Source organism: Anser cygnoides, chromosome 1 (genome assembly GCF_040182565.1).
Source record: "Anser cygnoides isolate HZ-2024a breed goose chromosome 1, Taihu_goose_T2T_genome, whole genome shotgun sequence".
NCBI lineage: Eukaryota > Metazoa > Chordata > Aves > Anseriformes > Anatidae > Anser > Anser cygnoides.
In genome coordinates this window covers 117,905,372-117,933,203 of record NC_089873.1, presented here as the reverse complement: position 1 = coordinate 117,933,203, position 27,832 = coordinate 117,905,372, and the positions used below count along the sequence as shown (strand labels likewise).

The 27,832-nt window shown below is 45.0% G+C and overlaps 1 protein-coding gene and 1 long non-coding RNA gene across 5 annotated transcripts in view; one reads left to right on the top strand and one right to left on the bottom strand.

The window, feature by feature from the left end:
• The window catches only part of LOC106036081 (cystathionine beta-synthase-like protein), a 33,970-nt gene extending 12,405 nt beyond the window's left edge, over positions 1-21,565 (top strand). For 3 of the 4 annotated variants that reach the window (XM_066979446.1, XM_066979440.1, XM_066979435.1), the window contains 15 exons: positions 267-373; positions 1,294-1,428; positions 4,038-4,117; positions 4,845-4,979; positions 5,542-5,611; positions 7,184-7,275; positions 8,138-8,263; positions 8,895-8,979; positions 9,185-9,290; positions 10,126-10,200; positions 10,902-11,036; positions 12,013-12,121; positions 12,882-12,911; positions 15,493-15,577; positions 16,965-21,565. In XM_066979446.1, the coding sequence (XP_066835547.1) occupies positions 267-373; positions 1,294-1,428; positions 4,038-4,117; positions 4,845-4,979; positions 5,542-5,611; positions 7,184-7,275; positions 8,138-8,263; positions 8,895-8,979; positions 9,185-9,290; positions 10,126-10,200; positions 10,902-11,036; positions 12,013-12,121; positions 12,882-12,911; positions 15,493-15,577; positions 16,965-17,074 (1,480 nt within the window). In that variant the 3' untranslated portion in view covers positions 17,075-21,565. The remainder of the gene's footprint in view (positions 1-266; positions 374-1,293; positions 1,429-4,037; positions 4,118-4,844; positions 4,980-5,541; positions 5,612-7,183; positions 7,276-8,137; positions 8,264-8,894; positions 8,980-9,184; positions 9,291-10,125; positions 10,201-10,901; positions 11,037-12,012; positions 12,122-12,881; positions 12,912-15,492; positions 15,578-16,964) is intronic. The other variant, XM_066979452.1, reaches the window with a different exon arrangement.
• LOC136786594 (uncharacterized) lies at positions 21,557-27,824 on the bottom strand. Its single transcript, XR_010825675.1, has 2 exons — positions 22,646-27,824; positions 21,557-21,917 (listed from the first exon to the last, which is right to left on the bottom strand). It is a non-coding gene; the product is annotated as an uncharacterized lncRNA (long non-coding RNA).
• Positions 27,825-27,832: the final 8 nt, after the last annotated feature.

Here is a 27,832-nt window from a genome sequence, read left to right as displayed (position 1 = left end):
CACAGTCTGCTGTGCTGCTTGGTGCCAGGAAGAAGCGCAGAGCACATCGTTCTTGCTTCAGCACTCAGCTGGATGTCTGATTAATCCCTGAGTTCCGGATCAGGGACTTGTTTTACAAATTTCTATCAAATAGATATTTTGATTTAAGAGAATCTCCAAGTCTGCTAGAAAAGGGAGAAAGCTGGGTAAAATAAAGCATCAGAATTGCTGTGTGTTGTTACTGCGTGACCTGCCCATGGTCTCTTCTGACTTTGTCTATGTGCCAGGCCAGAGCCTCCAAACATCCTGCCGAACATCCTGAATAAAGTTGGCAATACACCTTTGGTGCGAATCAACAAGATCGGGAAACACTTCGGCCTGAAGTGTGAACTCTGTGAGTACTACTGCAGGCAGGAGACAGAAATGAGAAATGCTGGGGAGTTCTGGTTAGTAGTGTTGTGGAACCTGAGCATAAGAGGAGTGCAGGAACCCCTTAGAAAACAGAATCAACGTTCCTTTTTTTTTAATTTGGCAGATTTCCAGGTTTTTAATTTTTGGTTATCTGACACATCTTCCAATTTGTATTTCATACGAGGACTCTCCCTGCAATTTTTCTACTTTGTTGAAAAGGATTTACAAATTATACAAAGCTTTTAACTGCTTCTTGTATTCATAATTTTCACTAGTGCAAAGTGCAGATTCCACAAGTTGCCATTAAAGGTCAAAGAAAGTGATAAATGGGCTGGAAGTGCGTCAGTGAAACCTTTCTTTAAACCCAGCCATACTGGAGATATCTGGAGGCTCTGATCAGAGTCCTGAAAGGTGATGTTTAACACGATTAAAGGGATTCGTCTGGGAGTACTGCGCTGGTGAAAGTGCAGGCTGAAGGGGAGAAACTTGTAGTTTGATCAGATTCTCTTTGGCTGGAGAACATAGCAAGGAAGAGGGAGGGCGTGTTGGTAAAGCATGGGTAGAGCTCTTTCCTTCTGCTTTTGCATTGGAGGAGCCCTAGGGCTTTTTATCCTCTTGACTGGACTAACAATGAAGCAAGATGAAAGAAGTCAGCGTTTTATGAAAAGACTGACTTTGGGGGGGTTTCCTGGCTTTTGTGGCCTACATAAGGTACCAAACTTGCTGTGCTGTGACCCGTAACAGTGGAAATGCAGCGCAGTGAATCCTCATCTCTGCTGCTGTAAGGAGGGAGGTGAATTGGGCCAGACGTGTTAAGAGTTGCTCTGGAAGGCGTGATAGGATCAGCAGCCCGTTGGCAAGTGACTGCTGTTTAAGAACTCTGCTTGGTTTCTTTGTTTCCAGTGGTAAAATGCGAGTACTTCAATGCCGGGGGCAGCGTGAAGGACCGCATCAGCCTGAGGATGGTGGAGGATGCTGAGAAAGCTGGGATCTTGAAGCCTGGAGACACAATCATAGAGCCAACCTCTGGAAACACAGGTAGGAGGTGGGAAGATCCGAGCAAAGCGTGGGAAAAACATTCTGGTGGCGTTCCTGGAGAAGGCAAACCTGAGACTGGAGCGTGGAGGCTGCCTGTGCAAGGGAGGAAGGGGATCCCTTCCCACCTGCATGGTGCTGGGAGCAGCGCCTCTTCTGTCTCACATAAGCAGCAATTATGCAATGTGCTGTGCTGATCAGAACGGGTAGGAAGGATGTCTTCTAAATTAGCAGGGGCTTTTTGCTTTCAGAAGAAGGAAGTGTTAGACCAGATTCACTAGGGTCTCTAGGTCCTACTGAGTTCAACTGAAATTGTTGAAAATTAAGCAACAAGAGACTGGTGTGAATCTGATCTTCTCGTTGGCAAGTCCCCTGGTCCTTGGTCCTGCACTCTGCCAGGTGAGGTTGGCCTGGCCTGAGAATTGTCTTTTCCCACAGTGGTGCAGTTGGGATGGGAGACAGGCTGCATCCCTGCAGCACTGTTTGCTGACACAGTCCTTGCATCTAGATCTTCAACAGGTTTCCCTTGTGGCAGCATCTTCTCTCTGGAGGGCTGTGGGAAGGAACAGTCCCACTAGTCAGGGGTCAGGGAAGAGCATCTGATGATCTGAGCAGGCTGGAGTTAACTGGGCTCCTGCATCAAAGCTGTTGCCCTTATATTAAGCTGCTCTAATGGAGGAGAGTAGACATCAGGAATACTCCCCACTAAGCTAGTTAAATATAAATACCCTGCGTCTTCTGAGGTCCCTCAGATGTGCTACAAACTACTCACCCATGTGATGTGTTCTGGAGAGGTGTCCCTGGATGTCCTGTCTTCTTCTTAAACTATTTTCTGGGCATCACCTGTTGCCTTTTGATACACACTGGCTTACTAAGCCAGTCAGACCTTTCTTTTGATCTTTTGCTTCAGTCCAGTTCTTGTTAATGGAGGTACTGAGATGACTGAGCTGATCTATGAATAGAAATATATATATTCTCTAACAGAAAACCGAGTAGTCATACCTGTTGCCATTTGCTTAGGAGGTACTTTGAGGGGGTTGCCTTAGAAGTAGAGCCCCTTTTGATTGTGGCCATAGCTGTTGCCTGAGCAATGGCATGTTTCAGAAAATACCCATATATTGTGTTTTCCAGTATCTGAGTTCATACTACGACATTTGAGGCAGTGCCTGATAAATAGCTCTCCTTTGCTTGGAACCTGAAAAAAAAATAAAAAGAAAGCAGAGGCAAAGGAGGTACAAGTCGATTACTTCAGAAAGTTGTCTTGGTTCGTTCAAAGGCAAAGGCCAGGGCAGACAGTAGAGTGAGTAAACTGGCTTTGGCCCTAGGCCACTGCTCAGAGATACTAATACATTAGACTTTTGTCTTCTCTGCATCCCACTTTTCCCTCAGCCAGAGTCCTGTTTTGATGTTGTGCTTCCAGGTCAGTACCAGAAAGCACAAGGTGTTAGTTTAGGTCTCAGAATGCTTTCTTCATCACAGACCATAGGGAAGGATGCTGCGTGGCTTCTCTTTACTCTTTGGCACTAGTAAAGCCAGTGCTGTTTTGTTTTATTTGGTTCTGGTATCTGTATTTATCTGTAATGCACTGGAAGAAGATTTGCTTCTTCCAGCTTCTTTCCAGATTTGCTTTAAAAAATAAAATAGAATTTAAAGAACTTGAGTTACCTGAGGTGTGAGTTATGCTTCTCAGAGGAACAGTTAAAGATTTTTTCACTCCTATACAATCCTGAACCAAGAACAAACAGAGGCAACTTTGAACAAGCAAGCTTCTGTGTAAGGTAAATTGTCTGTGAGGCATTGTCACGGGCACATGTTGATACTGTGCTTGGTACCCAAAACAGCACAAGAGGTGTCGTGCAGCCCTCCCTCAGACGCGTATTGGCTGACATGATCTGTTTCTTTATTCAGCAGGGAGGTGACTGGATGACAGCTGTAAGCCTCTCAATTGGGAAGATATTTCTGAGCTTAGCCCCACAGGTGGGCAGTTGAAGACATGCTGAAAAAGCAGAAATCAGACTGGAAGTGCAGGTTTTTAAACTGGAAGTGAGGTGTCTAACAGTTTAGGTAGTTCACTTGTAACAAATTGACGTGATCCATTAGAGCCACAATCACACAAAGCACCTAAATCTTCTCCTTAAAAAAGGACTTAGTTTAGGCACATTGCTTAGTTTAGGCATTTAATGCAGACTGAGTAATGCAGAAGAACAGTAGGGGATGTAAAAGTGATTGCTCTAGTCCTCTTCAGCTTAAAATTCGTTCCTTTCCCAAACTGCTTTTGTAAAAATGGGTGATGAGATGGGGAGGAGACAGAAGGAAAATGATGTGCATATGGTAAAGCCAGTGGTCTGCACATGTCGAGATAGATATCTATTTTTTTCCCATCCTTGTCTAAACTTTCTGTTGGCTCTGATCTTCAAAGAACCAGCAGTGTCTGTAAATCAATCTTTCTCCCCAGAAGCCAGAAACGTTCCCTTTGCCGCCCCTTCTAGAGACACTGTACTCAAGCCACTGGTGAAAATCTAATTAAAGCAAGGGCATGCCAAAGCTAGCATGGTAGGTTTGGGTTTTGTTGCACCTCACTGTATGCTCTGCGTGTCTTTGCTTGCTTCCAGGAATTGGGCTGGCCTTGGCTGCAGCAGTGAAGGGTTACCGCTGTATCATTGTGATGCCAGAGAAAATGAGTATGGAGAAGGTCAGATCTGCTTTTATTTTCAAGAGTTTAAAAAACTAAGCATGCTTGCACTTGCAGAGTTCCTGCTGCAAAGGAGTGCTGCGGCTTTAGCAACAAAGGTGCTAGAAATGTGTGTCAGCAAAACCACTGATCTCAATGGCACAAGTGAAGGCAGCCGTGAGCAATGTCCCCTGAAGGCCTGTGCCTGTTACTAGCTCTTCGCTGCCCTGGAGGGAGAGGTAGCACAAGGCCATCGCCGTGCTCCACACAGCACCCTCTGAAAACAGGCCTTGCCCTGGCTGAGTGGCACAAAATTTCTTGCCCTCATAGCAGTCGAGTGGTACGTAGGGATCTCCTTTGCTGCCTGCATCTAAATATACATAGTTTGCACTTAGACTTTAGTCCATATATGTATTTTATATATATATATATATATTACAGCACTGTTAGAGAGCAGAGCCAGCACAAGAGGGTACTGAGTTCTGCCTGAATGAGGGCTCTCAGCATGGAGTGGTAGCCCCAAAGGTCCAGAATGGAAACAGGCATTTGAAATCTAGCTCCAAAGTAAAGCTGAGTTTAGACCAAATAACGTGGCTCAGTGATGCCGTGAGGCTGGGACGTAGGAGAGCTGCGGGTAGGCTGTTTCAGGCCAGGCGAAAGGGAAGAGGTTTCCTTCCCCTACATTGTAATGAGGTCTCTGTGCTGAGAGGGTGCTTTTGGGTTTTCTGACAGTCTCTGTTTCTTGCAGGTGGATGTTCTGAGGGCTCTGGGTGCTGAGATTGTGAGAACCCCGACTACTGCCAGATTTGATTCTCCTGAATCTCACGTGGGAGTGGCGTGGAGACTGAAAAATGAAATCCCCAATGCACATATCCTAGATCAGGTAAGAGCAAGGTGTCACAGGTGCAGGTGTAGCACAGCAGAAGGTATTGCAGCTTTGTTGCTTAATGTCCATGGCCGAATGTTCAACAGCATAGGGGTGTCCCTGGATGAAAAATGTGCCCCCCAGGGATGGAGCTGTTGAGCAGTCACCATGCTGTTAGGGTAGCAAGCTTTTGTAATCACAAGAGGGCAGCAATGAGCCTATGTCTGCAGAAACGGCAAAAAGTACGGGTGGCTTTCTCCACCGAATTGGCAGTCCTGTGCGGAAGAACGGGTACAAGGGTCATGTTCTTAAAAGAAACTGTCCCACAGCCAGGACTGATCTCGGTGTTGGAGATGTCTGGCACCTTAGAAATACCCTTAAATTAGGTCATCCAGGGAGGTTGTACCTCCCCTCAGGTGTTCTGCCTAGAACCAGGTAACAGATAAGGAAACAGTTTGGAAAGCGGATTTGTAGCAGTTGTGGGGCTTGAGAAGTGTTTGTCATATTCTTGTGATGCCTCACAACGTGAGTGTTGTTGTCTTTCTGGTCTGCTTACTGGCTGTCCTGTCTTTCAATGCAGTACCGCAATGCCAGCAACCCCCTGACACACTACGACACCACAGCTGAGGAGATCCTGCAGCAATGCGAAGGTACGTCTGTGCTCTACTGCTGGCTTCTTCTTTAACCAGTCCTTTGTATTTCCTGTGGTTATGTGCTTGGAGGCTGGGACCTGAGGTGGTTGAGAATTGCATGGATGTTGATACAGCAGAACCTATACGTATGTTGTGTGTCATTAGAGAACTGCCTTATTTTTGTAGTCTTAGTTAAACTATTTTTCCATTAAGTGATTAAATTGTTTACAAAAGCCTTACCTAGGGTGGCATGAAAGGACAGGTCGCTTTTTTTCTGATCGCAAATTTCACATTTTTCACATTCACATATATACTCTGTTATATTCAAAGTTTCCTTAAAATAGGGGACCTCGGGAGTACAAACTGCTTCGTGTTACTGTTGTCACCAGTAAGACCAGTTTACTCTGCTGGGGTCATTTCCACGTTAGCTCTAGGCAGTTGGAGTACCAGAAATGACTGAGCTGTGGCAGCAGAGAGCTTCAGCTGGGCTAACTCACCCAGGTGAGGAATCTAGGAGCTGTGATGTGGCAAATGCCTACATGGTAGGCTGCAGCAGGTGGTAGGAAAAAAAACATATAGGAAAGGCTGGCCTGCCCTGTGAAAAAGTACAATTAAACTTTTTCTGATAAGACCCTGGCCATTGCAATAAGAAAATCAGCTATTAAATTTCTTCTAATTGGGGTGAGGACCATTCAAAGGGCTCCCCTTCTTCTGCCCAGAATAACACTGACTGTTCAGAGGACTTAATGTGCATTTCTGTGGCAAACTTTGAGAAAGCTTGAGTTAAAATGAGTATACTTGAACAAAGTGCAATCCCACAAGCTGAGAGTGTGGACAAGTTCTAGCTGTAGGCTTCATTACTGTCCTCTTTCAACTTATTTTCCCTCATAGCTTGGATACTGTTCAGTTGTCATTATTACTGATCTTGCAGAAGTCTTGCTCTGAATTGAACCTTCCTGGTGCAGTGTTGTTCTGTTGACTTGAAAGCACTAATTTTTTTGTATACGAATTGCCCTTTTAAAATGCGTTTTACTCACCAAGCTGTGAAGTGGATGCGCCAGGGAAACTGTAGGGGCTGACAGAAGAATGAACTGTCATACCTACATTAACTCTGCTGGGTGCTCGTGACCAAAACAGTGTTTTTCTTCCCATGAAAATGAGAGAGCTGTGTTAAGGGTTCTCTCAGTGGGCACCTATCCCGTGCTCTTGGCACTCGTTCAGTAATAATAATGGGCTGCTTTTTCTGTGTTAAAGGGTGAACTATTCTGTATCAGCAAATACAGTAACAGGAAAACTATGGGCGTTGAGTCTGTGGACTATCAGCTCTGCCCAAAGCCCTGCAAATGGACACCTTGCCAAACCACTGAAGGACATTTTAAAATGATTTTTTGAAGTAAATGGGTACTGAGCAAGATAGTCTCATTGTAGGTCTCATACAGCTCTTGGGAAGCAAAGAGTCTTGTCTTGCCCCTTTGCTGCCAATTCCTGTGTTTTTGTTAAAGCGAGTCCACGCTTAACTGCAAGCCAATTTTTAATCCATCATCCTCAGGGAGGTGTCACAACTGTCTTCCCTCTCTCACCCTGAAACAGGAAAAATAGACATGCTGGTGGCTACAGCTGGCACAGGAGGTACCATCACTGGCATTTCCAGAAAGCTGAAGGAGAAGTGTCCAGGTTGCAAAGTAAGTGGCAAGTCTAAAGCATGTCTCTGCAGCTGTGAGAGACTCAGGCAGCTCTGCTTCTTGGTTTGCATTATTCCTTGCAAGCCTGCCCTGGGTCTCTCAGAGAAGCTCTTGGAGCTTTTCAGTGTGAAGGTGATTCTGAGCAGCAAAGAAAGGCTTTCAGATTCCATCTGAAATCATCACGCGCTGGTCTTGCTGGTGACTAGTGTTCAGGTTTGGCTTAGCAGGTGACAACTGGCCCTCAGATTCTTTCATGGGGAGTTCCAGAAACTTACTTCTCTGCTGGTGTGTACAGCAGCCACATGTTCCCTCTCTGACCATGCCCTGGTTAGCTTTCTGGAGGAGCTGAGTATTTTACCAAGTGAAACTTTCTCTGAGCACACCAACCTGTGTGTGTACCAGGGTGTAGTTTTAGATTTCCTCGCGGAAGTTGGAATCCTGTTTCAATCACGAATATTTTCCTATATATTCAGGGAGGGCGAGGGAAAACAAAGTAAAGCTTATGTGCCTACAGTTGGCACAAAATGTATTGACTCTAGTGATGCCTGACATGTGAATGAGGCCAGGTTTGGCTTAGAAACCCTGTCTCCTGGTTAAAAACCTCACTTAGTGTCCGCAGCCTGAGGAGCCAGGCTTGCCAAGGGGCCAGAAGCAGCAAAGCGTTCTGTCTGCAGGGAGGGGAATGCTGCCAGGAGGAGGTGAGCAGCAGACCAAGTCTGCTGTTAGCTGGCTGTGTCTGCAGCCCAGCGTGTGCAGCCAGAGTGACGCCGACAGCCGTAACGCGGCCAGCGCTCACGAGTAAATAGCTGTGCTCTCAAAAAGCGGTGTGTCATGGTAGCCAAAGTGGAAACTGCCTCTCCAGATCATAGGTGCTGATCCTGAAGGCTCCATCCTTGCTCAGCCGGAAGAATTGAACAAGACTGACAAGACAACGTATGAAGTGGAGGGAATCGGATATGATTTCGTCCCCACGGTGCTGGATAGATCTGTAAGTTGGGCTTCTTGGTTTACTTCTCTTTGCAGTCGGTTGGGATGCAGAAATGAGGTGGAAGGTGGAGGAGAAACTTGGGAAAGTCTTTCTTTGAGCTTACAGGGGAGAGCTAGTGGGCAGAATTATTCCTGTTCTTTCCTACCAGGAAAATCAGTCCTCAGAGGGCTTTTTTACTGATCACATTTGTTTTGCAATGCTAGGAGAAATGGTGTGAAACAGGTAACGTTTTCCTAGAATGTAATAATTATTTTTAAAGGCCAATAAATAACATTAAAATGAAATCTAACCCTTCCCCTTCAAAAGTAGCATGACTGTCTAGTGCTGAGCAGAGGCTGTGTCCCTGGGAAGCCCTCCAAGAGGGGAGGAAACGGGTCGATACTCTCTGGCCGTCTCACAACAGCCTGTTCTCAAAGCAAGATTTCAATAAGGTGACTGTTGTGCTAATGTGGTCATCTTACTTTGGCCAAAAAAAAGAAAAAGGACATTTGCAGGATGGAAACCCAAGCATGTGGCTCTTACAGCTGTTACCTCAAAGAGTATGGGGTTGAATGTACAGGGTAGTTCTGTAGCTCCCCTAGCCCTCCTCATTTAAAGAGACCCTTGTTTCTGTCTTCCTGCCCCCTCCCAGACAGTGGACCAGTGGTACAAGACCAGCGATGAGGAGTCGTTTGCGTTAGCACGCATGCTAATCCGAGAGGAAGGACTGCTGTGTGGTAAGAGCAGATACGAATCCTTTGGGGTTCACTGAATAATACGTGAGAGGCTACAGCTTTGTGCAGAACAGGGAGACCTCCTTACACTTCAGAAGCTGTTTCCCTCGCTCCAGGCTCCTCTACTGCCTCTCCTCCTCTCTCTCATTCTTTCTTTCTTGTTTCACTTGTGGTTTGACAGTTTTGCCTCTGATCTGTGTTTTGGCAGGTGGCAGCTCAGGCAGTGCAATGTCTGCAGCTGTGAAGGCAGCCAAAGAGCTGAAGGAAGGTCAGCGCTGTGTTGTTATCCTCCCTGACTCTATCAGGAACTACATGTAAGAACCTGCTTATTTTCTCTATGGGAAAAAGATGGGGCAGCCCATCAGATTCCCTTACAGCAGTGGCAAATTGAATGCATCCCTCTCGTAGCACCAAGTTAGCAAAGCGAGCGATGCGTTTGGGGCACAACTTCTGAGGTACCTAGAAAGGGTCTGACACGGGGTCCTCTGAAGCAGAGCTCCTCCTGGTGTCTGACCGAGTATATAACCGTAACTGGTTGGTTAAGCTCTCTATGGAGATTTGCTTTCAAGCTTATTTGTTAGGGATTGCTGTGTTATCCCATTCCTTGAAGAATCTCTTTAAGGATGTTCTCAGCTCCCTCTGCCTGTGTCCAAAGCAGAACACAGCACTGCTGTGGCAGTGGCCAGTGTTGGGGAGAGTTTACAGATGGCAGTGTGAGGGTTTTGAGCTGTGCCAAGAAGAAATTTCTCTCCCACCACATTGAAACGTGTACCGAAACATGCTGTCTTCTGCTGTGTTGCATCCAGCACAATGCTGTTGCATTGTCTAGTCATCTACTATGATAGCTGACTATAAACTGCAGAAAGACCTCGACTGAGTACAGATTTCTCCGTTCCAGGCTGTCTCTTTATCATATTACAAGGGACTGGTGTAGTTGAAGCTTCATTTCCTATGGGATTCCTTTTTCTTCCTATGAGTATTTCTTCTCTATGTCCCTGGCTGGTAAGCTTGGATGGCAAATGCAGTGTATTTTCAATTACACCTTAACTGTTAGTGATAGGGAGCTGTAAACAGTCACCTCTGTGCTATTAGTATTGCTGTTAGATATTCAGCCTGCTAACGAGGTTTTTATTACCTGATTCTGTCCAGGTCCAAGTTCTTGAGTGACAAATGGATGATTCAGAAAGGGTTCATGAAAGAAGAAGACCTTGTCAAAAAACCTTGGTAAGCACGTCAGATACATCTGGATTTTCGTGATTATATTCTGTTTAACAACTGTCTTTGCGGCAGTTGCTAAATGGAATCTTACTGCAATTTGGGTTTGTTTCCTTCGGTTTTTAGTTAACCTTTCATGCTACTGTGTTGGTATATAACTGCGGATGTTAATCAAACCTGCTTAGATTGCTTAATTTCCTTCTGCTACTATGCAACTCAAAGAAGATGACTTGATACTTAATGATTTTTGAATGAAAGGGGTTGTGTCTGAAGTGAAAAAAGTAGTATTTGGAGAACTCCACCAAGCCAGAGTTCTTGAGGGCAAAGCATTACAAGACTACGTAACTGAGGGAGAATCTTCAGTAGACTTGTAATAACTGTAAATATGGCTAGCTAGCCTAGATTTTTTTGTGTGTGTGTAAGATATAAATAATAAAACTAGGGAGCCTAGTCTTCACCAGCTGTCTGTAATCCTACAAAGTAGATGAACTAGGAAAATTGGTTCAGTCTTAAAGCCTTCTGACACCTGAGTAACTTTCCTGTGTTGGTGTAAGAACTGGAAAGCCTTCAAACTTCTACTCGCTCTGGCAGTCTAGACTCTTCTTTGCAGCCTTTTGTCATTCCTGTTTGTGGTGAATTCCATGGTACATGATCAACTTGCATTGTTGTTTTTGTTGGTTTTTTTGTTTGTTTGTTTGTTTTTGTCCCAGGTGGTGGAACATCAGTGTTCAGGAGTTAAGCCTCTCAGCTCCCCTGACTGTGCTTCCAACTGTTACTTGTGCAAAGACTATTGAAATTCTCCGAGAGAAGGGATTCGACCAGGTACCAGTTGTTGATGAATCTGGGTATGTCCATATACATCTCTATTAATCCATATGTATCACTTCTCTCACCAGGTCCCAAGGGAGGTCCTTAAGTGCTGAATAGCAGTATAATATGCTTTCTCTCATCTTTCTTCAGTTATAGTAACGTGGTTCAGAAATGTTGCTTTATATGTTGCCACACCAGTGGTGGGCTTAATATGTTGTCATGCTGGGACTTCCCTGCCTTACATGTAATAAGCTACTAATTATTATTATGGTATACTTACTCAGTATGTCTCTGCAGGACGGCTTTGTTTTTGTTTGTGTTTTTTTACAACAGCTGCTTAACTTATCAAAACAAAACTTCATATTTAAAACAAACAATGCCAAACCTACCCATTGTCACCACAGCTTTCACCCAATTTCTTGAGAGCATTGCGCTACAGCAAAATGAAGTAGTGATCCCTATAAACCAGGCTGTCCCCAGAAAACTGGTATGCCCTGGTACCCTGCTGGTCCCCTGTCAGACAGGCTGAATAAAGAACAGTTGCCCAGTTTCTCTCCAGTCACAGTGTTAACACAGTGGATTAGTTGTTACAGTCCTTTTAATATGCTTGCAGGGAGAAGGGGAATGATCAAAATTGAGGAGGGCTTGTCTTTGGCCTTGCCACACCTTTCAAAAAGGACAAATGAAGGCATAAAACAATGAGGTCTGCTTTTCAAAAGCTCTGATTGCAAGAGCTAGAGGTATTCTTCTGAGCTAGATGCTCAGAAGGGCCAGCCACCCACCCACAGCACCTGCTGACTTCTGTGCGAGTTGCCAGAACTTCTGAGAACTGGACTCCAGGTATCTACTGCAGAGACATAGAATCCAATTATATACCATCAGTCATGTTGCTTTATACAGTGGAACAGTTGAACTGACTTCTGCAGGCTGGCTGAAAGCGAGTGCTTCTACCTACAGGAACACCAAAGCCGATTGTATTGTTTAGCTAATTTTATTTCTCTTCTTTCTCAGGGTGATTTTGGGCATGGTTACCCTAGGTAACATGCTTTCTTCGCTGCTTGCTGGAAAAGTTCAGCCTTCAGATGAGGTCAGCAAAGTAATCTACAAGCAATTCAAACAGGTAAGCAACAATTTCCAATCCTCTGGTTTAAAATACTAGTGTGGGTGTCGTAACACTGCAATGGCATCGGGTTGGGTGAGGTTTACCTGAGACCATACGGAACAGCCGTTATCGAGCAGACATGGGACTTGCTTAAACTCTGTCCTGGGTCACTCAGTAGCCCCCAGGCTTGTGTTGTGTTTCTATATCGGGCTGTTCTATTAACTCAGCAGGCTTTCTGCTGCCATTCTTGTACTTTTTTCCCTCCCAAAAAAAACAGCACTTAGCTGAGCAATTGACTATCCAGCAGAAAAGACAGCAAGATGTTGAAACAGCTCTTATTAAATAATTTCTTTATCAACTGTAAGTGGGCAACTGTTTTCCTTTTGTATCACACACCTTCCTAAAATGGGACTGGATGGCTGGTGAAAGCTGTTGTTGTCAAGATACGTGAATTTGATGTTAGCCAGTTTCACCTGTCCATCCAATATCGCGTAGCAAGAGACCACAACTTCCCAGCTGTATGGGTGCTCTTCTGAAATATATGAATACTGTTGCTGTTTCTTTGCTTTGCTTACAGGAGAAAGATTTTCTTAACATGGAATGCTTGACTTAGCTTCCACCAGGTTTTCAGTTTCAACAGTCTCACAGTAGATGAGGTGCTGTCTTCAGGAAGTATGTGTAAAGCTGCTGTTCAGCCTGTGAACTACCAAGTCCCTGAGGCTGAGAGGGAATGCTAGTTCTTCATAGATCAAATGTAAATGTATTTTTTCCTTCCCAGGCAGATAATCAAGCGTCAGGTGGAAATGTGGTGCGTAAAAAAACTCTTCAGTTCACGTCCTCCCTCACTTGGACACCTTAAGAGTTTCTGGGGCTGGTGTTGTGCAATCGCTTCTGTAGCTACAGTGGTGTTAGCCGTAGTAGCCAATTCTCTGCACTTCTGAGGTTGTGGCTTTTTTCCATGGACAGCTTGAACTTTCTCATGCTTCTTCAGTAAAGAACAGCTTAACCACTTCTTTTCAGCTCTGGCATTTCTTGGTGGAGGATGGAAGGGGAGCAACACGAGTGGTGGTACTGCTAACATGCTAACTAAAAGCATCGTTCACTGGTTATTTTTCATTTGAATTGATGACTTAATGGAAAAACGTGGTTAAATGCACATAACCTCAGAAGTATTGTGGATTTTGCTTTTCTTACCACTGTAGTCAAGCTTATTTGGCTTGTTTACTGATGAATTTGGGAGAAAAGATCATCTGTGTCGCTGAAATGACTTAGGATATCCTACAGTTAGGATCTGTACCACAACACGTGTCAATAAAAGAGGTCTACTTAGCCTGTGACTACTAAGGCAGAACTGTCTTTTAGCAATGCAGGAAGCTCTTTGATGGACAGAATTATTTTCTTCCTTTACTCTGAGAGAATGGAAGATTAAGGCTTCTACCTTTTTTAGAGATACCAGTAGGATAACATTCAACGGCTTTGAAGCACTAGTTACAGATAACTTGCAAATGCAAACAACTATCGTGTGTCAGTGGAGAGTAGGACCATTGTTGTGGAATCAGGTGTTAGTTCGAGTGCTTTGGGGTCTTTTTACCCCCTTCTTCCCCCCAGAATAAATAGCTTTGTGTCAGCTGCTAACATCTGTTAGGTGTGGTGCAGACATAGCCTTAGCAGGTTTCTTGTCTGTCTTTAACAGAAAAGAGGACTGGGGGTGCGGACTCTGACACTTTCCTTTTGCTATACCTAGTGTTTGCTAGCATGTTCCTTGGGGTGACTTTGGTCAGTGTCCTAAACCATTTAATCCCCAGCATCCTCAGTGGATGAGAGCCTCCTTTTGGGAAAGGAGATAACTCAGTTGCAGGGACATGAGCAGCGCCTTGTCACTTGCTCTTAGGGCCAGACAAGCAGCCCCAGTCACGTGTGTAGGCTAACTGCCATAGGGCTTTAGCATGCTTTTAAATAATAATAATTAAAAAAAAAGGACCAAATGTGGGAAAACACACGAGCAAAATAGTTAGGGAGATTAAATAAGCAGCAGTGAGATAGGTGAAAACAGTGTGGGACTTCTGTCAGTTTTCCATTAAACGCTTCAAAAACATGTTTAGGTCTTCGTAGCTGTCCCAGTACTGCCTATGGGCTGCTTGTCCTGGTCGTTTAGCTTATCCAGTCCCTGAAGACAGACCTGTTGGTAATATACAACGAGATGGCAAGGGGCTCTACCCCTCGGTGAGCTTTGAACCTAAAGCCAAAAGTTAGGCTTCGAAGCTAGGTTTGCACGAAACTGCTCGTCACTTGTGGTGACGGATAGCTAACGTGACTTGGCAGCAAGTCCAAATTTCCCCCCACCCCTTGCCTTACACATAAGCTTAAGGATTGGTGCTTTGGTATGCACTGTAGCCTGCTTGTCCTTTTAAACACAGGGAATTAAGGCTGCAGGGAATCCTCCTTTTGATCTCTTCTCATTTACAGTCTGTTCAGCCGAACTGTTCCTGTTAGTGGTGTTTATTTCCCAGTCAAAAGTTGAGCTCGTTGCAGAATAAAAGCTTATTTTAATTTTCAATGCGAGACTTTTCTTTACTACAAATTTATTTAACCCCCTTTAATGAAAGTATGACAGATAGTGGCTGCTGCTGTTAGCTGGGGAGAGTCACCTGGATAATAGACAACAGATAGTGTTGCTGCTGCTAAATACTTCAAAGCATGGAGGAAGAACAGCTTTATGCATTCTTTCAGATGTTTCCAGACAGTGATTAGCCTAGTGTTTCAGAAGGACCTGTATTCTTTTTTTGTAGAGCCAACACGGGGTGCTTTCTTGTTTAGTCTTAGCCAAGTTGAACTGTTCCACTAAAAAGGAATTATTGATTCTCAGTTCCTTGATTTATACCAGAATAGGGTGTTAGCCAAGTAATGTTCACTCTTATTTTTGGTTTTGGCTTTTTTGGGCTTTTCTCTGTTACCCTGCTGCGTTCTCAGATTTTATTCACTTCCACAATGATTTGCAGCCTGATTCATTCACTTTCCCAGTCTTGCTAAAGTAAAATCACTGAGTATAATCTGGAGTTTTATGGTACACACTCTTGTTACACATGGATTACTTTTTACCCTCTCCCTCATAAAATTTTTTCAACTGTTCATTACATTCGTTTTGTTTTCAGAATCAGAATGAAGATTTCACATGCTGCTTTGTGTTTTGTTTCCTTTCCTGGAAATTAGAGACAAAGGAAAAAATCTCTGATCTTTTAACTCAACCTTGATTTGTTAGTGTTTTACAATACTTAGGATGTGAGCAGAATATAAACGCTGACATACTGTTTTTAACACTAGATGGAGTATATGCGAATTATAAACATATAGTGGACTGTTTTATTTAAGTTCTGTAACTCTCTCTTCAGATTAACCTGAAAGACAACTTGGGGAAGCTCTCTCATATCCTGGAGATAGACCACTTTGCTCTAGTGGTCCATGAACAAATTCAGTGTGAGTATGATGTGCTGCACCTTGCAAGATGTAATCTTTTTAAGAATGATAATAAGAAGCACATCCAAATAGCCAAATGCTCTCTGTGTGTGTGAACTGTGCTACTAATACTTAGCAAGACCTTATCACTGCAGCTGTTGTGGAGTAAGCGTTGAATCCATTAATAGCCCCACAGTAATATACTTGCTGTAATACTGTAATACACCTGCTTTTGAAGCAAACTACTGCTCAGAACTGAATGCCTGAGTCTAGCCCGCTGTGCAGTGACTTTATCCATTGGCTGGCTGCTACAGACACAAGCTTCTGCAATATAACTGGTTTTTACATCTTGCTCCTCCTGTCACACAACATCCAGCAGTTCCATCACAATGAGTGTCCCAGGTTAACTACAATTTTTTTTCTTTCTAAAGCAAAATCTTCAATTTCATGAAGTGCAGTAAATTCATGAAGTGCACCTTCTCAAGATAGCTTAATATTTTTCTCCTGTATCTCATTTAAAATAACTTACTCCCCTTCATTGGACACTTTTTTTTTTTTTACTCAAAACTCTACTCTTCTTCATCCATCTCAAAACCCTTTACGCCGCTTCCTTTTTGAACTGGAAATGACTAAAAAAAAAAACTTCAGGAGTTGAGTATATCACTGCTACATGTGAATAATTTTGTTTCATTGAAAAAAAAATAATATAAAGAGTAAATGAAAAGTTCAGGACAATTCAGCTGGCTGAACAAATTGAGCATAAGTAGGTGAAGCATCTCAATACAGCCAGACTGAAGGGACGAGGTACTCTACACCATAGGTAAAGGGCCACAGGGTCTTCCAGATCATTTGATTTCCAGATCAAAGCTTTATGGTCACAATGAAAAATCCCCTGAACCTGTGCTCCCAATGCAACAATGCTCAGATGGTGGATAAAGATTTTAGATATGAATGGGAAGATGCTGCACTGTGATTTTATGCTATCTGTATTTGACAGGGGTGTAGGAGGACAGTAGTGTTGCATCTCCTACTCCAGTGATGGTTGGTTCAAATGGGATATTATCGATTCGCAGCCATTTCAAGTAAAGTGGCAGAAACTAACGTATGAGGAAAATATGCTCTAAAACAAAGGGTTTGGTTTGAATTTTCATGTTGAAATTAACTATGATGGACCCTTATTTTTCCTTCTATACTGCTTCAGTTTCTACAGGCCTTTTACTAGGGGGCCTTTCTGAACTGAAAGTCCTTGCCATTCCCTGTGTGACTGTCAGTCAAGATGACGTTGGGGCTCCCCTCAACGTACAGGGGACATCACTTGGACACCTGGCTTTGCAAACAACGCCATTAAAGCCAAGTGGGATGGTGTGTCTGTGTGCCTCCTAAATCCCCTCTTTATGTTTCCATGTAGATCACACCGATGGCTCCTCCAGTAAGCGACAAATGGTGTTTGGCATTGTTACAGCCATCGACCTGCTCAACTTCGTAACCGCGAGAGAACGGGAAAGAAAGTCCAACTAAAGTCAAGGAGCAGCTCGGAGCCTCTTCAACAATGTTTTGCAATCTCCAACAAAAAAAAAATAATCAGGTTTATTTCTTACGTCGAATGCTCTCTCCGTAAGGTGTGTGTTTTTTAAATTCTGGAAATAAGCAATGAGCTATCCTGGTGTCAGCTATACAGCCAGTGCATTTTAGCGTATTGCACAGCTTCTGGGAATTTGTTTACTAATCAGGTTACACGATATTTCTTGAGACAATTTATTTTTATACCTATATATATATGTATGTAAAAATGTTGCCTAAATTAACTGGTGTGTTCCTTACCTGTTGTCTCCAAGTATGGCTTTTCAAAAACATTTTCAGATGCATTAAACATGTTGAAATAGAGTTACTAAAGCAGAGGTCCAGGAGAGCTCTGGAAAGCTTTTTTTTTTTTTTTCCCTTCTTCTCTGTGCAGGGGTGTTAAGTTAGACAATACAGTGTAGAGACAAAACGGTATTAGGGTGTGGAGAGTGTTTCCCTTTCGATGAGATCAGTGTAAAATAGGGGGCACGTGTGAGAGCTAGAGTTGATGTTCAGTTCAACCAGCTCCTCTGAGACAAAACTGACATGACTGGAGGCCTGACAATGAACTGACAGAGACAAAATACTGACTTTCTTCTACACAGCACAACAGCTTTCACTGCAAAGATAGACCTTTCTTTTTTTTTCCAACTGCACATTGATAAGCATGGGTGGAAAGGTTAGAAAGTAAGATTGGGCTTCTTGCCTGAAGAATGCTGTTCCAACTAGTACCTTCTCCTCACCTCCCACCCTCCTCTTTATCTATGTTTGTGCCTGCTTTTTTTTGTTTTTAAAAAAAGCCAAAGATAATCTCTCAAGAGCTGTGAACAATTTTTTTTTGAAGTCCTGTTCAAGTACTCCCAAGCTGGAGCACCTTCATGTAATGTGCAGTAGGTGAATACAGCTACAACTGTTTACCACTTCCATAATCCTCTGGATTTTTTCAGTAGAGGTTGACTCGTGTAGCCATGGCAAAGTTTGTTGGCAGTAGCAGCTCGGGCACAGAGTGCTCTGCTCAATCTTCCAGCTGCTGTTAGTGGTAATGATGGGTGGAATCACTCTATGGTTAAAGGAGAAGAGTAGCTATTCTTTGTCTTAATTAAGATTGCTCTAATCATTGTATTCTGACCGGCCTTTTGCCAAGAATACAGATTATGATCAGCAAGAGTGACATTCTTCTTAGCTTATCTCTTTCCACTGCAGTAAGAAAATACTATAGCTGGCTGGGGCTAGCGGTGGTAAGATAGAAAGTGTTTAAAAAAAAAAAAAAAAGGCAATGAATCAGATAAGAGAAAACAAAGGTGTTATTTAAAAACAAAATAAAAAAAACAATCACACTTACTACATTCCACCTGCTATATATTGATTTCTTTCTACTCCCCGGCCTCCCTTTGGCAATGGAATTTGCTTTACATGTTGGAACTGCGTGCTCAGAGAGGTGTCCTCTGTCTCCCATTAGAGAGCCCTGTCCCACATCACTGCTGAGCAAAAACATAAATCCGACCTTTTGTGGTTCCATGTTGGGTGATTCAGGCCTTGAGGAGAGCAGAAAAACGAAGGGAAACGAGCTCAAAGACAAAGAGGCGACACCAGTGGTGTTGTCTGCCTGCCAAGAGTGTGACAGGCTGTTTGGCCTTCTAGCTGCTGCTTTTCTTTTGTGAATGTTAACAAGTTTTGTAATAAAGTCTCAGATTGATTTCTGTTAACTCTTTAAAGCGGTGTCGATGGATGCTAAATTTATTCTGTACTTATTCAGTTTACTTTCTTAAACATTGGCTGTCCCTTCTGATTAGGGTAGGTAATGACGTAACACGACCTACAGTCTCTCCTAAAAAAGCACTTGCTTTCTCAAGTAAGTGACGTGAGTGGCGGAGACTTGCAGACTAAACAAACGCTTGGGAATTGGAGGTCTTGTGTTGCTGTCAGGTGAGGGGAGAAAGGAAGCAGCAGAGCCACCAAAGGCATCTCGTGCCTGTGGCTTGGATGGAAGCAGATGACCCTTGCAATTTTAATTCCAGCACCTACAGGTTGATGCTTTATCCCTCATGAGTAAATACTACAGGCTGCTGCTGAATCTGAGGAAGAACAAATAACGGTTTAGTTCCACCTTCTGAGACTTTGTCAGGGTCTGGATTAATATTCTCAAATTCTCATTGTAGAAGCTATACAGCAAGAGTCAACAATGTGACTCGCTGGGGAGAGGAGGCACCTTCCAAAAATGACTCATCTTTAACACCAGTTGTAGGAAAGGGGTGAGTTACACCAGGAGATACTTACCTTACACAATGGTTTAACCATTAAATTCATGTACTACTTTGGGATTTAAGACAACTTTTCTTAGGGCTCTGGAATAAACTGCCGTAACATTTAAAATATATATATAGATGTGCCACCTCAATAATGGTTGGTTCTAGAGGATGGTTGAATTTTTTCTTTAGCCTCATGCTTTGTGGTAATTTCTTCCTCACTGTAGTAGCAACCCCAGCTTCGGTGCTCTGCCTGGGGAAAGCTGAACTGGTGTGAGTACCAGTTAGGTGTGTGTTAAAGATACTTCTTTCAAATCTGGATTAGCTTTTCCAGGCTGAACAGCTCTGCCTTAGACTCTGTCAGTGACGGCTGTAAGAAGTCATCTTTCAAACTGTATTTTTGAGCTTACTCCCCAAGGGGTAATAAATAATTTAGCACAGTTAAGGGCATGGCTCTTGCTTTTAGCAGTTCTTGAATCATCTGCTGCTTAGCATAGACAGTGTGTAATGGTCAGTTGTATCCCTGTAGGTATTACTATTTCAGCCAAACTTCTGAACTCCTTTCCCAATTATTTCAAATACTGTTGTCAGGTATATTTTCATACATATTCTGCCTTCACTAGATGCTGCTAACTGAAGTGTATGCTACAGTTGTTAGCTGTCACTGCTGCTAAATTTTGCCATTACTGTTGCTCTTAAAAGTTGGCTTTGCATTTTATCTGATTTTTTCCACCCATTTTTCCACCTGATGTTGGCTGTGGGGAGGGGGACACTTCTTTTTTTTTTTTTTTCCTTTTCTTTTTGTCCCTATCAAAACTCCATGTCCCAGCCTAACTGAATTGCAAGGAATATGAGAAGGGTAGAAGGAGATTCCTAAAATTCTTTTCAGAAGAGCAGTTCAAGAAGTAAGATTACTAAGTCAGGGTTGAGGAAGCAGAAGATTAATGGGTAGCTTCACCTTTGACACAGAAAAGTGTGACAATTTTAGCTTGCTATTTTAGTTTACTGTTCATAAATTGATCTCTGCTATGTCATGAAAAACAGGTAGTATTGCTGCCTAAGAAAGAAGGGTTGGTTGGAGCCAGCAGGGAAGCAGGGATGTGACACTAGAGCAATCCAAGTGAGTAACCTGAAGTAATCCAGCTGCGCTGCACTGCTCTGCGTGTGTACTTTGTTAGGAGCAGGAGCTGTTTCCCATTCTAAACTGGCCCAAGAAGATGGTGGTCACCAGCTGCTCTTACTGAGAGCAGCAACGCTGTTTGATCAGAGGAACTGGGGAAAGAGCTGGAGTCACTGAATGACTGAAAAACTTTCCAGAGCTCTTGCCTGTAGTAGGAATGATGACAGCAAGGAGAAGGGGGCTGTGATGCAAAAGTTCACGAGTGTAATCCTTTTCTGCATACTTGGAAGTGTTCTGTCACGTTGATCCTAGCGAGGAGTTGTAGGGCTGTATTAATGCTTGGCTCATCTGTTTCAAATACCGTGAGGACCAAGAAAGATGTGTTTGCTTGTTTGGTCTCTAACCCAAAGTACAAGTCCAAAGCTTGAACAGAACTTTTTTTTTTAATTATTTTTTCCTGAAGTGGGAGCCTGCATCTTCTGTTTACCTGTACTGGTTAAGCAAATGCTGACCGTAAGCCTGAAAACTATTTTGCACATGGTTATTTATATAAACAATTTATGCTGTGTTTGTGTGTCACTGTAAGAGAATATCAGTCCTCCTGCTTTAACGTTGGCTCTGTGAAAATCCTGTTGTTTCCTCACCTGAAGTCAATTATCCAGTAAAAACTGTATATTTTGCAAGAAGTTATCAGGCAACAACATAAGGATCACTTTGAAGTTGTAATGACCAATATTACTTCCCACTTTTTCCACAAGCTATGGCTGACTCCAGAACACTGTATAGCTGAGGTTCCTCTAAGCAGACAGACCAGTCTCATCTGCCAACCAAGCTCGTCAATAAATGGTTTCTGGAAACTTTGGTGTGGATTTCACACCGCATGCTCACTGTTAGGAGCTGCCAAGCATTGCCACCATCGTACAGCAGCCTTTCTTACTGCGTAGTGTCAACACGCTACAGTGACAAAGGGAAGTCTTTTTATGCTTTTAGGAGCTGGGAGAAATCAATACTATGTGCTGTATTTATTGCACAAACGTTCACAATACAATATAAAGAATCCAATAAAAGCTGATTGCAGAATGACTCTGAGTTTATTTTTAATGGCAGCTCAAGCTGAAGCTATATTAGACTGTAGACTGGAAGAAGTTTCTGTCGGCTGCAGATGATCTCCCACTTCGTGTACGGACTGCAGCACTGCAGCTCTCTTCTTCTGTCCCCAGGGAGCTGCAGGTATGGCAGGACTCTCAGTGAGCCAGGCCATGGGCTGCTTCTCAGGGCTGGCTCTATTACAATCCTGGTTTTTCTGTATCATATAAGAAAGATGAAGAGGTAGATCTGAAATGCCACCGCTGAAGTTTCTACAGGAGCAGCTGCCTGTGCGGTCAGTTGGACTGATATCTGCGAATGAATACAAAGGGTATGGGCTTGCCTGCATCTGTGAGAAGGCAACATGAAGAGAATTGAAGTGAGGTTAGAAAGTTAATAGGTGCATGAACACGAGTGACACGCAGGAGTTGCTCTGTGACAGGAAATGGTGGGGCTGACGAGGCTGTTTCAGAGCTGTGTCTGCATGCTGCTGCTCAGCTCCACTCCCTCTTGGCAACTGCTCAAGTTAAAGCAGGGTGAAGGCACACTATAGCTGTCAGGCAAGCAAGTACACCTCTTAGGCCTTGGTTTGCAGTCCCCATTGCCTTGTGGGGCCAGTCCCTGCTCAGTCCCTTACAAATAGCTTCAGGGCCCAGCCAGCCTGTCTTGCTGGCACCTTATTCCATCACCTGCAGGGGCAGGGATGGAGAGGGGCAGGGAGGACCTCCTCGGCCTGCCTCAGGTGCTGGGGCAGTGCAGGATGAAGTCCACGCTAGCTCATGGGTTTTCCTAAGGGGGCACTGTTAATCTGCCTCCTCCCATGCAGAGGGTGCTTTATGTCTGGCTATATCTTCCTGCTCCTGATCCAGCAGCATGGGGTGACTGACCCAGCAGGTGACTGATGCAGGAAACTTTCCTTACACATCCCTTTCGTATGATTAGTCGAAATGCTGTCCTTGTCCGCACCGATTGCAGATCGTTGCCTTACCTTCACCTTTCAGCAGTCTACAGAGGAGCACAGCGGGTTGTGATATCGCAGTCTGATATGCACAGGGCCAACGCTGCTCCCAGGCTCACCTTTGCGAGACACGGCGCGCCGTTCCAGCAGAAAGGCCAAAGGCTAACGGGGCACGGAGAGCAGCCAGCAGCTCGCAGGATCAAGTTCCACCTCGGGAGTAGGCTAAAGGCATTCCTGCCCCGCTCCGGGCTGCGGCTCCAGCCACAGCCCCCAGCAGGGAGCTGAGCCAGGTGAAAAATTCGAGGTGGTCAGGTGTTTGAGGCAGTGTGGTTTTGGAGAGAAACAGCCAGGGCTAGGCAAAAGGGAACTGTGCACACCCGGGTTTTGTATTCATCTCCTGATGGCTGGGGCGCTGCTGAATGGCACTGCCAGCAGAGAACCGTCCCCAGCTGCTGAGATGCCCCTCCTCACGGATTACAGATGCAGGGAAAATTACTGGGTACAATCTGCTGTTCTGGCTCTGGAGATAACCGGAGGACTTCAGTCCAGAAAGCTACCTTATGAAAGCAATAAATTACCTTTGGGAAAAAAAAAAAAATACGCGTTGCTGATGGGGGTGCCACTACCTTTTGCCAGTGCAAGGTAAAACCAGATCCACCTGAGCTTTGATCATGAAATATTCCTGAGAGCACTCTGTATTTATAATGATTTACCAGAAGCGTGCCGTTGGAGAGGGAGGTGGCTGTAAAAGGGCCGTGGGAGGATTTCCAGGCTTTTTTTTTCCTGGCCTTCCCCAGAGAAACAAAGTGATAACGAAACGGAGCCAGGCTGGTTAGCGCTGGGGCAGCGTTTCTGCTGGGAGCAGGAGGTGGGCTTCTCCTGGGGTGAATCGGGGAGCTGCCCTGGCCCTGTGGGGTCTGTTATTAGCTCAGCCAGCCGATGCTGCAGGGCCGGTGAAGCTGTAGGTGCGAGAAGGCTTCAGGCTCTCAGTGTCCCCTGGTGCTACTGTCCCCAGCTGTTTGCCCCAGGTTGTCCCCTCCGAGGCCAGGGAGGGGATGGAGGACATGGAAGGGAAGATGGTGAAGGGAAGATGGTGCCAAGGCCTTGTTCCAAGGCCATGTAGAAGGAGCAGGACAGGGTCAGGATGGCCATGAAGAAAATTTGGGAGGGGAGGATCTTGGCACAAAGGAGCAAACCCCTGCCAGTGCGCAAGGAGCCTGGCCTGCAGGAGGGTGCTGCCGCCTTGCAGCCACCCGGCCCGGTGACCTGGGGATGCTGTGCCTGGATGCAGAGCCCAGAGAGCCCAGTTCCTCCTGACAGGGAGGTCGTGGGCAGGCTTTCTCTGCTTCATCTGCTTCCAAGGGAAGGGCAAGAGGACATAGAGGCATAGGTCCCGGTGCCGCCCGCAGCTGTGCCATGCAGGCCGTGCCCTGTCCCCAGGGAGCATGGGCAGCACAGGGCAAGGGGCCTTGCTTCAAGGCATGAAATTGTGCTAGCTGTGTTAGCAGCAAGGTTAGCACGAAGGAGGCTCCGGCCGTGACCTGGGAACAGCTTTTAGCCTGAAGCACCCTCTGGTCAAGTTTTCATAACAGGATCCAAAACAACACAGAGAATTCAAGTTCACAGAGGCCTTTATTTTACAGCCCCCGGATAAGTGACTCCAGAGCCAGGGCTCTCGGTGCAAGGTGGCCGAGTCACATTTCAGGGATAACCTGGGATTCGGCTGTCTTTGTGCCAGGCCTGAGTACCTCCCCAGAGCCTGTGGGCTGGCTGCCGGGCTCGGGGCCAGCTCAGACTGTGGCTCCTGCAAAGCAGGGTCGGGAGGAGATGTGGGAGGAGAGCCACGTGTCATGGCCAAGTCTGGCCACCATGCTGCTCAGGGCCTAACACCGTGGTACTCAACTCACTCGGTGGTGGAGCTGGAGGGCAAGAGGTAAGGGAGGGTAAGAGGTGAGAGAGAGAAGAGTCTGCAGGACCTGAGCAGTGGTATGGCCATGAGGAGAGCAGCCGACTCACCTGCTGTGACCTGTGCACCCATGTTATCCTGAAGAAAAATCCGTGTATTTAGGAGCAAAGCTAAGTGCTGTGTATGCTGGAGGGTGCGCTGCTCTTTCAGTAACTAGCAATACTTCATGGCTTCTTTCAGCAAACAGATGCGTGTTCTTCTTTCACACCTGCCAACTCTCAGGTTTTGGAAAGCAGCCTCCGCTTTTAGTGGCAACCAGCTGGATCCGTACCCCCAAACAAACAGGGCAAATGGCCCTGTGTGCGTGCGTACTGTGTCTCGGTAGTCCATGCATGGTGTAACATGGGACAGGCACTTCATATCCATGGGGAAAATGAAGCGAAGGCAATATGCCTGTTCGTAGCAAGACCGATGCCTTTTGGACACATCAGTATTTGAGAATGCTCTGATCAGGCCCTGTGGGCAAGCACAGTGGTATGGCCTGCGAAAGGTGGGACACCCGCTGCATTTAGAGTTGCTTGTGCCGGTGATTTCCCCCAGTCTCCTCGTAAGACATGCTAACTGCATGGCTCCTTCCCCCACCTGTTTCTGGAGCATAGCTCTCCCTATGGCCACCAGCAGCAGAAGGACCAGCAAAGGGCACGCATTAGATGCATTAAAAACCGGTGGGCATTGTAGAAGCACATACTGAACTCACGGAGTAGGTGGGTGGGAATGGCTTCTTCAGCACAGTAACACACGTGTGACTTTTCTAAGCCCTTTCTGGCCGCAACTGGCTCGTGCTAGTGCACCTCACAGCCAGTGTCCCACTCCACGACGAAGATACCTTATAAGTTATAGGGAGGACTTTTTTTTTTTCCCCACAAAATCTGTATTCTGGACAGATGGCACATGCCATGTTTCAGCTGGAATTGCTTTGTGCTAAAATAGGATTTTTTACACCAAATGTATTAACAGGTAAGCAATACATTTAACACTAAATAACATCTTCCTTTTTTTTTTTTTCAGTTTACCTACATAAGTCAATACCAGTTATCGTGAGCAGTATTCCACCTCACAGTCCCATTCAGCTTCACCAGCGGTGGTTTTGACCCCATGTTCTCACAGCAGGATGGCTTACTCTGACTACCAAAGGAAAGCCAAGAGTGGAGGAACGGCTCCTCTGCCAGAATTAACTGCTGGGCCTTCCCAAAACATTGCTAACCCTTCTTCTCCTGACATTATATCAAACTCCACCATGGAGCTTTAGCTGCTGTGAAAAAGCCATTTTGATTATTATATTACTTGGGAGGGAAAAACATATGGGGAAAAACATGGATTTCTTCCTGCTTAGTATAGCAGAATGAGGAAAGCTTTTAAAATAGATCATCTCCTCTAGGAGAAAATCCACAGGGGGGAAGGCTCTGGGACCACAAAAGCTCTCTGCTCCCAAACACCCAAAAATAAAACCTGAGTGCGATGTCCCTTCCACCCCTGCTGAGGTGAGTGCCATGAAACTACCTCTGCAAAGAGCCTTGAGGACGGTCCTTTGAAAACAGAGACCCCCCTCCTCTGTACCCAGACAGTGGGATCCTGCAGGGCAAAAGCTGCAGTGTGACCATTCAGATGAAACACAGGGCAGAGCAAGTTGGTGTAGCACAAACAGCTTCAGGTTTGTGATGCACTCCTGCGTTTTTTCAAGTTGATAATGCTTAAACACAAACACCACAGAACGGCGAGGTAAGATTAAATACCCACGAGCCACCTTTTTGTTGTGTGTGCACTCTGTCAAGTTCCTGGCCTGTCTGTGTAGTGTGGAAGCACGACAGGGACATCAGTGCAGACCCCAGCCAGCCTTCTGTAGACAAGTTCCTCCTCTGTTCTTAACTCAGGTGCAGACAAAGCATTAAAAACATGTCAAAACACCTGCCATCCTCAATTTCCCTGGGGCAAAGCGGGCTGGGTGCATGCCTGCTCTACCAGCCATGTGCCTGGAGTTTGCTGAAGAGCCAATGCCCTACCCAGACATGGAGGCTGGAGATAGGTGACTTTCTGAAAACCGGAGTCGGTCCAAACGATAGTTCTGGGGATGGTGGTGGTGAAGTTGAGAGTTCTCATCAGATTTAACTAATAGCTTTTAACATAAAAAAAAAATAAAATAAAAAAATACGGAGGGGATGGTGTGTGTGTGTGATTTTTCAAAACCCCCAAACTTGCCATTTAGACCTTTTCTGAATAAAATGTTTAATTGAAAAAGAAATCTCCGAGCAAAATATTTTATTTCAAAATTAGCTTCTCTTCCTCCAAACACCCATCCAAATCTCTGCTTCAATTTAGTCTGGAAGGATCTCCATTTATTTCAGTTTGGTCACTAAAGAGAAGAACTTTATTTTTTAATGTGGCTTCACTTCAAGCATATACTGCTTCAGGAGGTAGCCAGGGAGAGGTGGCTGGGTTATTCTGTAACCGCAGTGCCCAGAAAACACAGCTCTTACCAGGGTTAGGGTTATTTGCAGCTTCTTTATGAGATATCTGCATGATCTGCGTCACATCAGATAGCCCACAAGATTTTTCTACAATGGATTACCTCTGGCAATGTTTTCCAGAGATTTCATTTATTGCAAAAAGACCAAAGGTAATGTCATTCTTGTGCTAATGCCTACAATAGTCATCTCTTTGAAAGGTTTGATTCCAGAATAAACGTTCCAATAAATATTGTTCTTGCTCGCCTGTCTGAATAGCAGCGAGGCTTCCTTCACAACTGTGTTGAGGGGGAGCAGGGCCCAGCGGTGGGCAGGAGAGAGGAGAGGAGGGACCTGAATTCCTGTGGGCTCTCCCTTTTCCAGGAACTCTGCACCCAAATAATGTCATGATTGCTCCAGACAGTGTTTGAGAATCACCATAGAGTGGAAGACATTTGCTGCTCTCAGCTGACTTAAGAGTAAAGCAGTTGGGTGAGAAGCTGGAGCTAGGGTGAGAAAGAGAGGTTTAGGTCCGGAGGCTATATGGAGACTAACCCCAGGCTCCTGGAGGATGCGAGGAGTCTGTATCAGACAGCACCTAACATGGATTGTCGTTTCTGTCATTGCTTATGCCTGATTCAGCAAAGCACATACTGGTATAGGCTAGAGCTGAACAGTTTGAGGCACGAAACGAGATTGCAGAAACCACATTCTGAAACGATCACAAAATTGCTGGGGGATGGGCTGAGAGCACTTTTGAAGATAAGTATAAATTAAAATACAATAAATTGCTTATCTGTTTAATGTCCCAATCATTTACGCTCAGAGAGCAATCAGATGCTGGGTGTAATTAGGTGCAGGGCAGGACCCAATCAGCATCATCTCCACAGAGCGCTCTA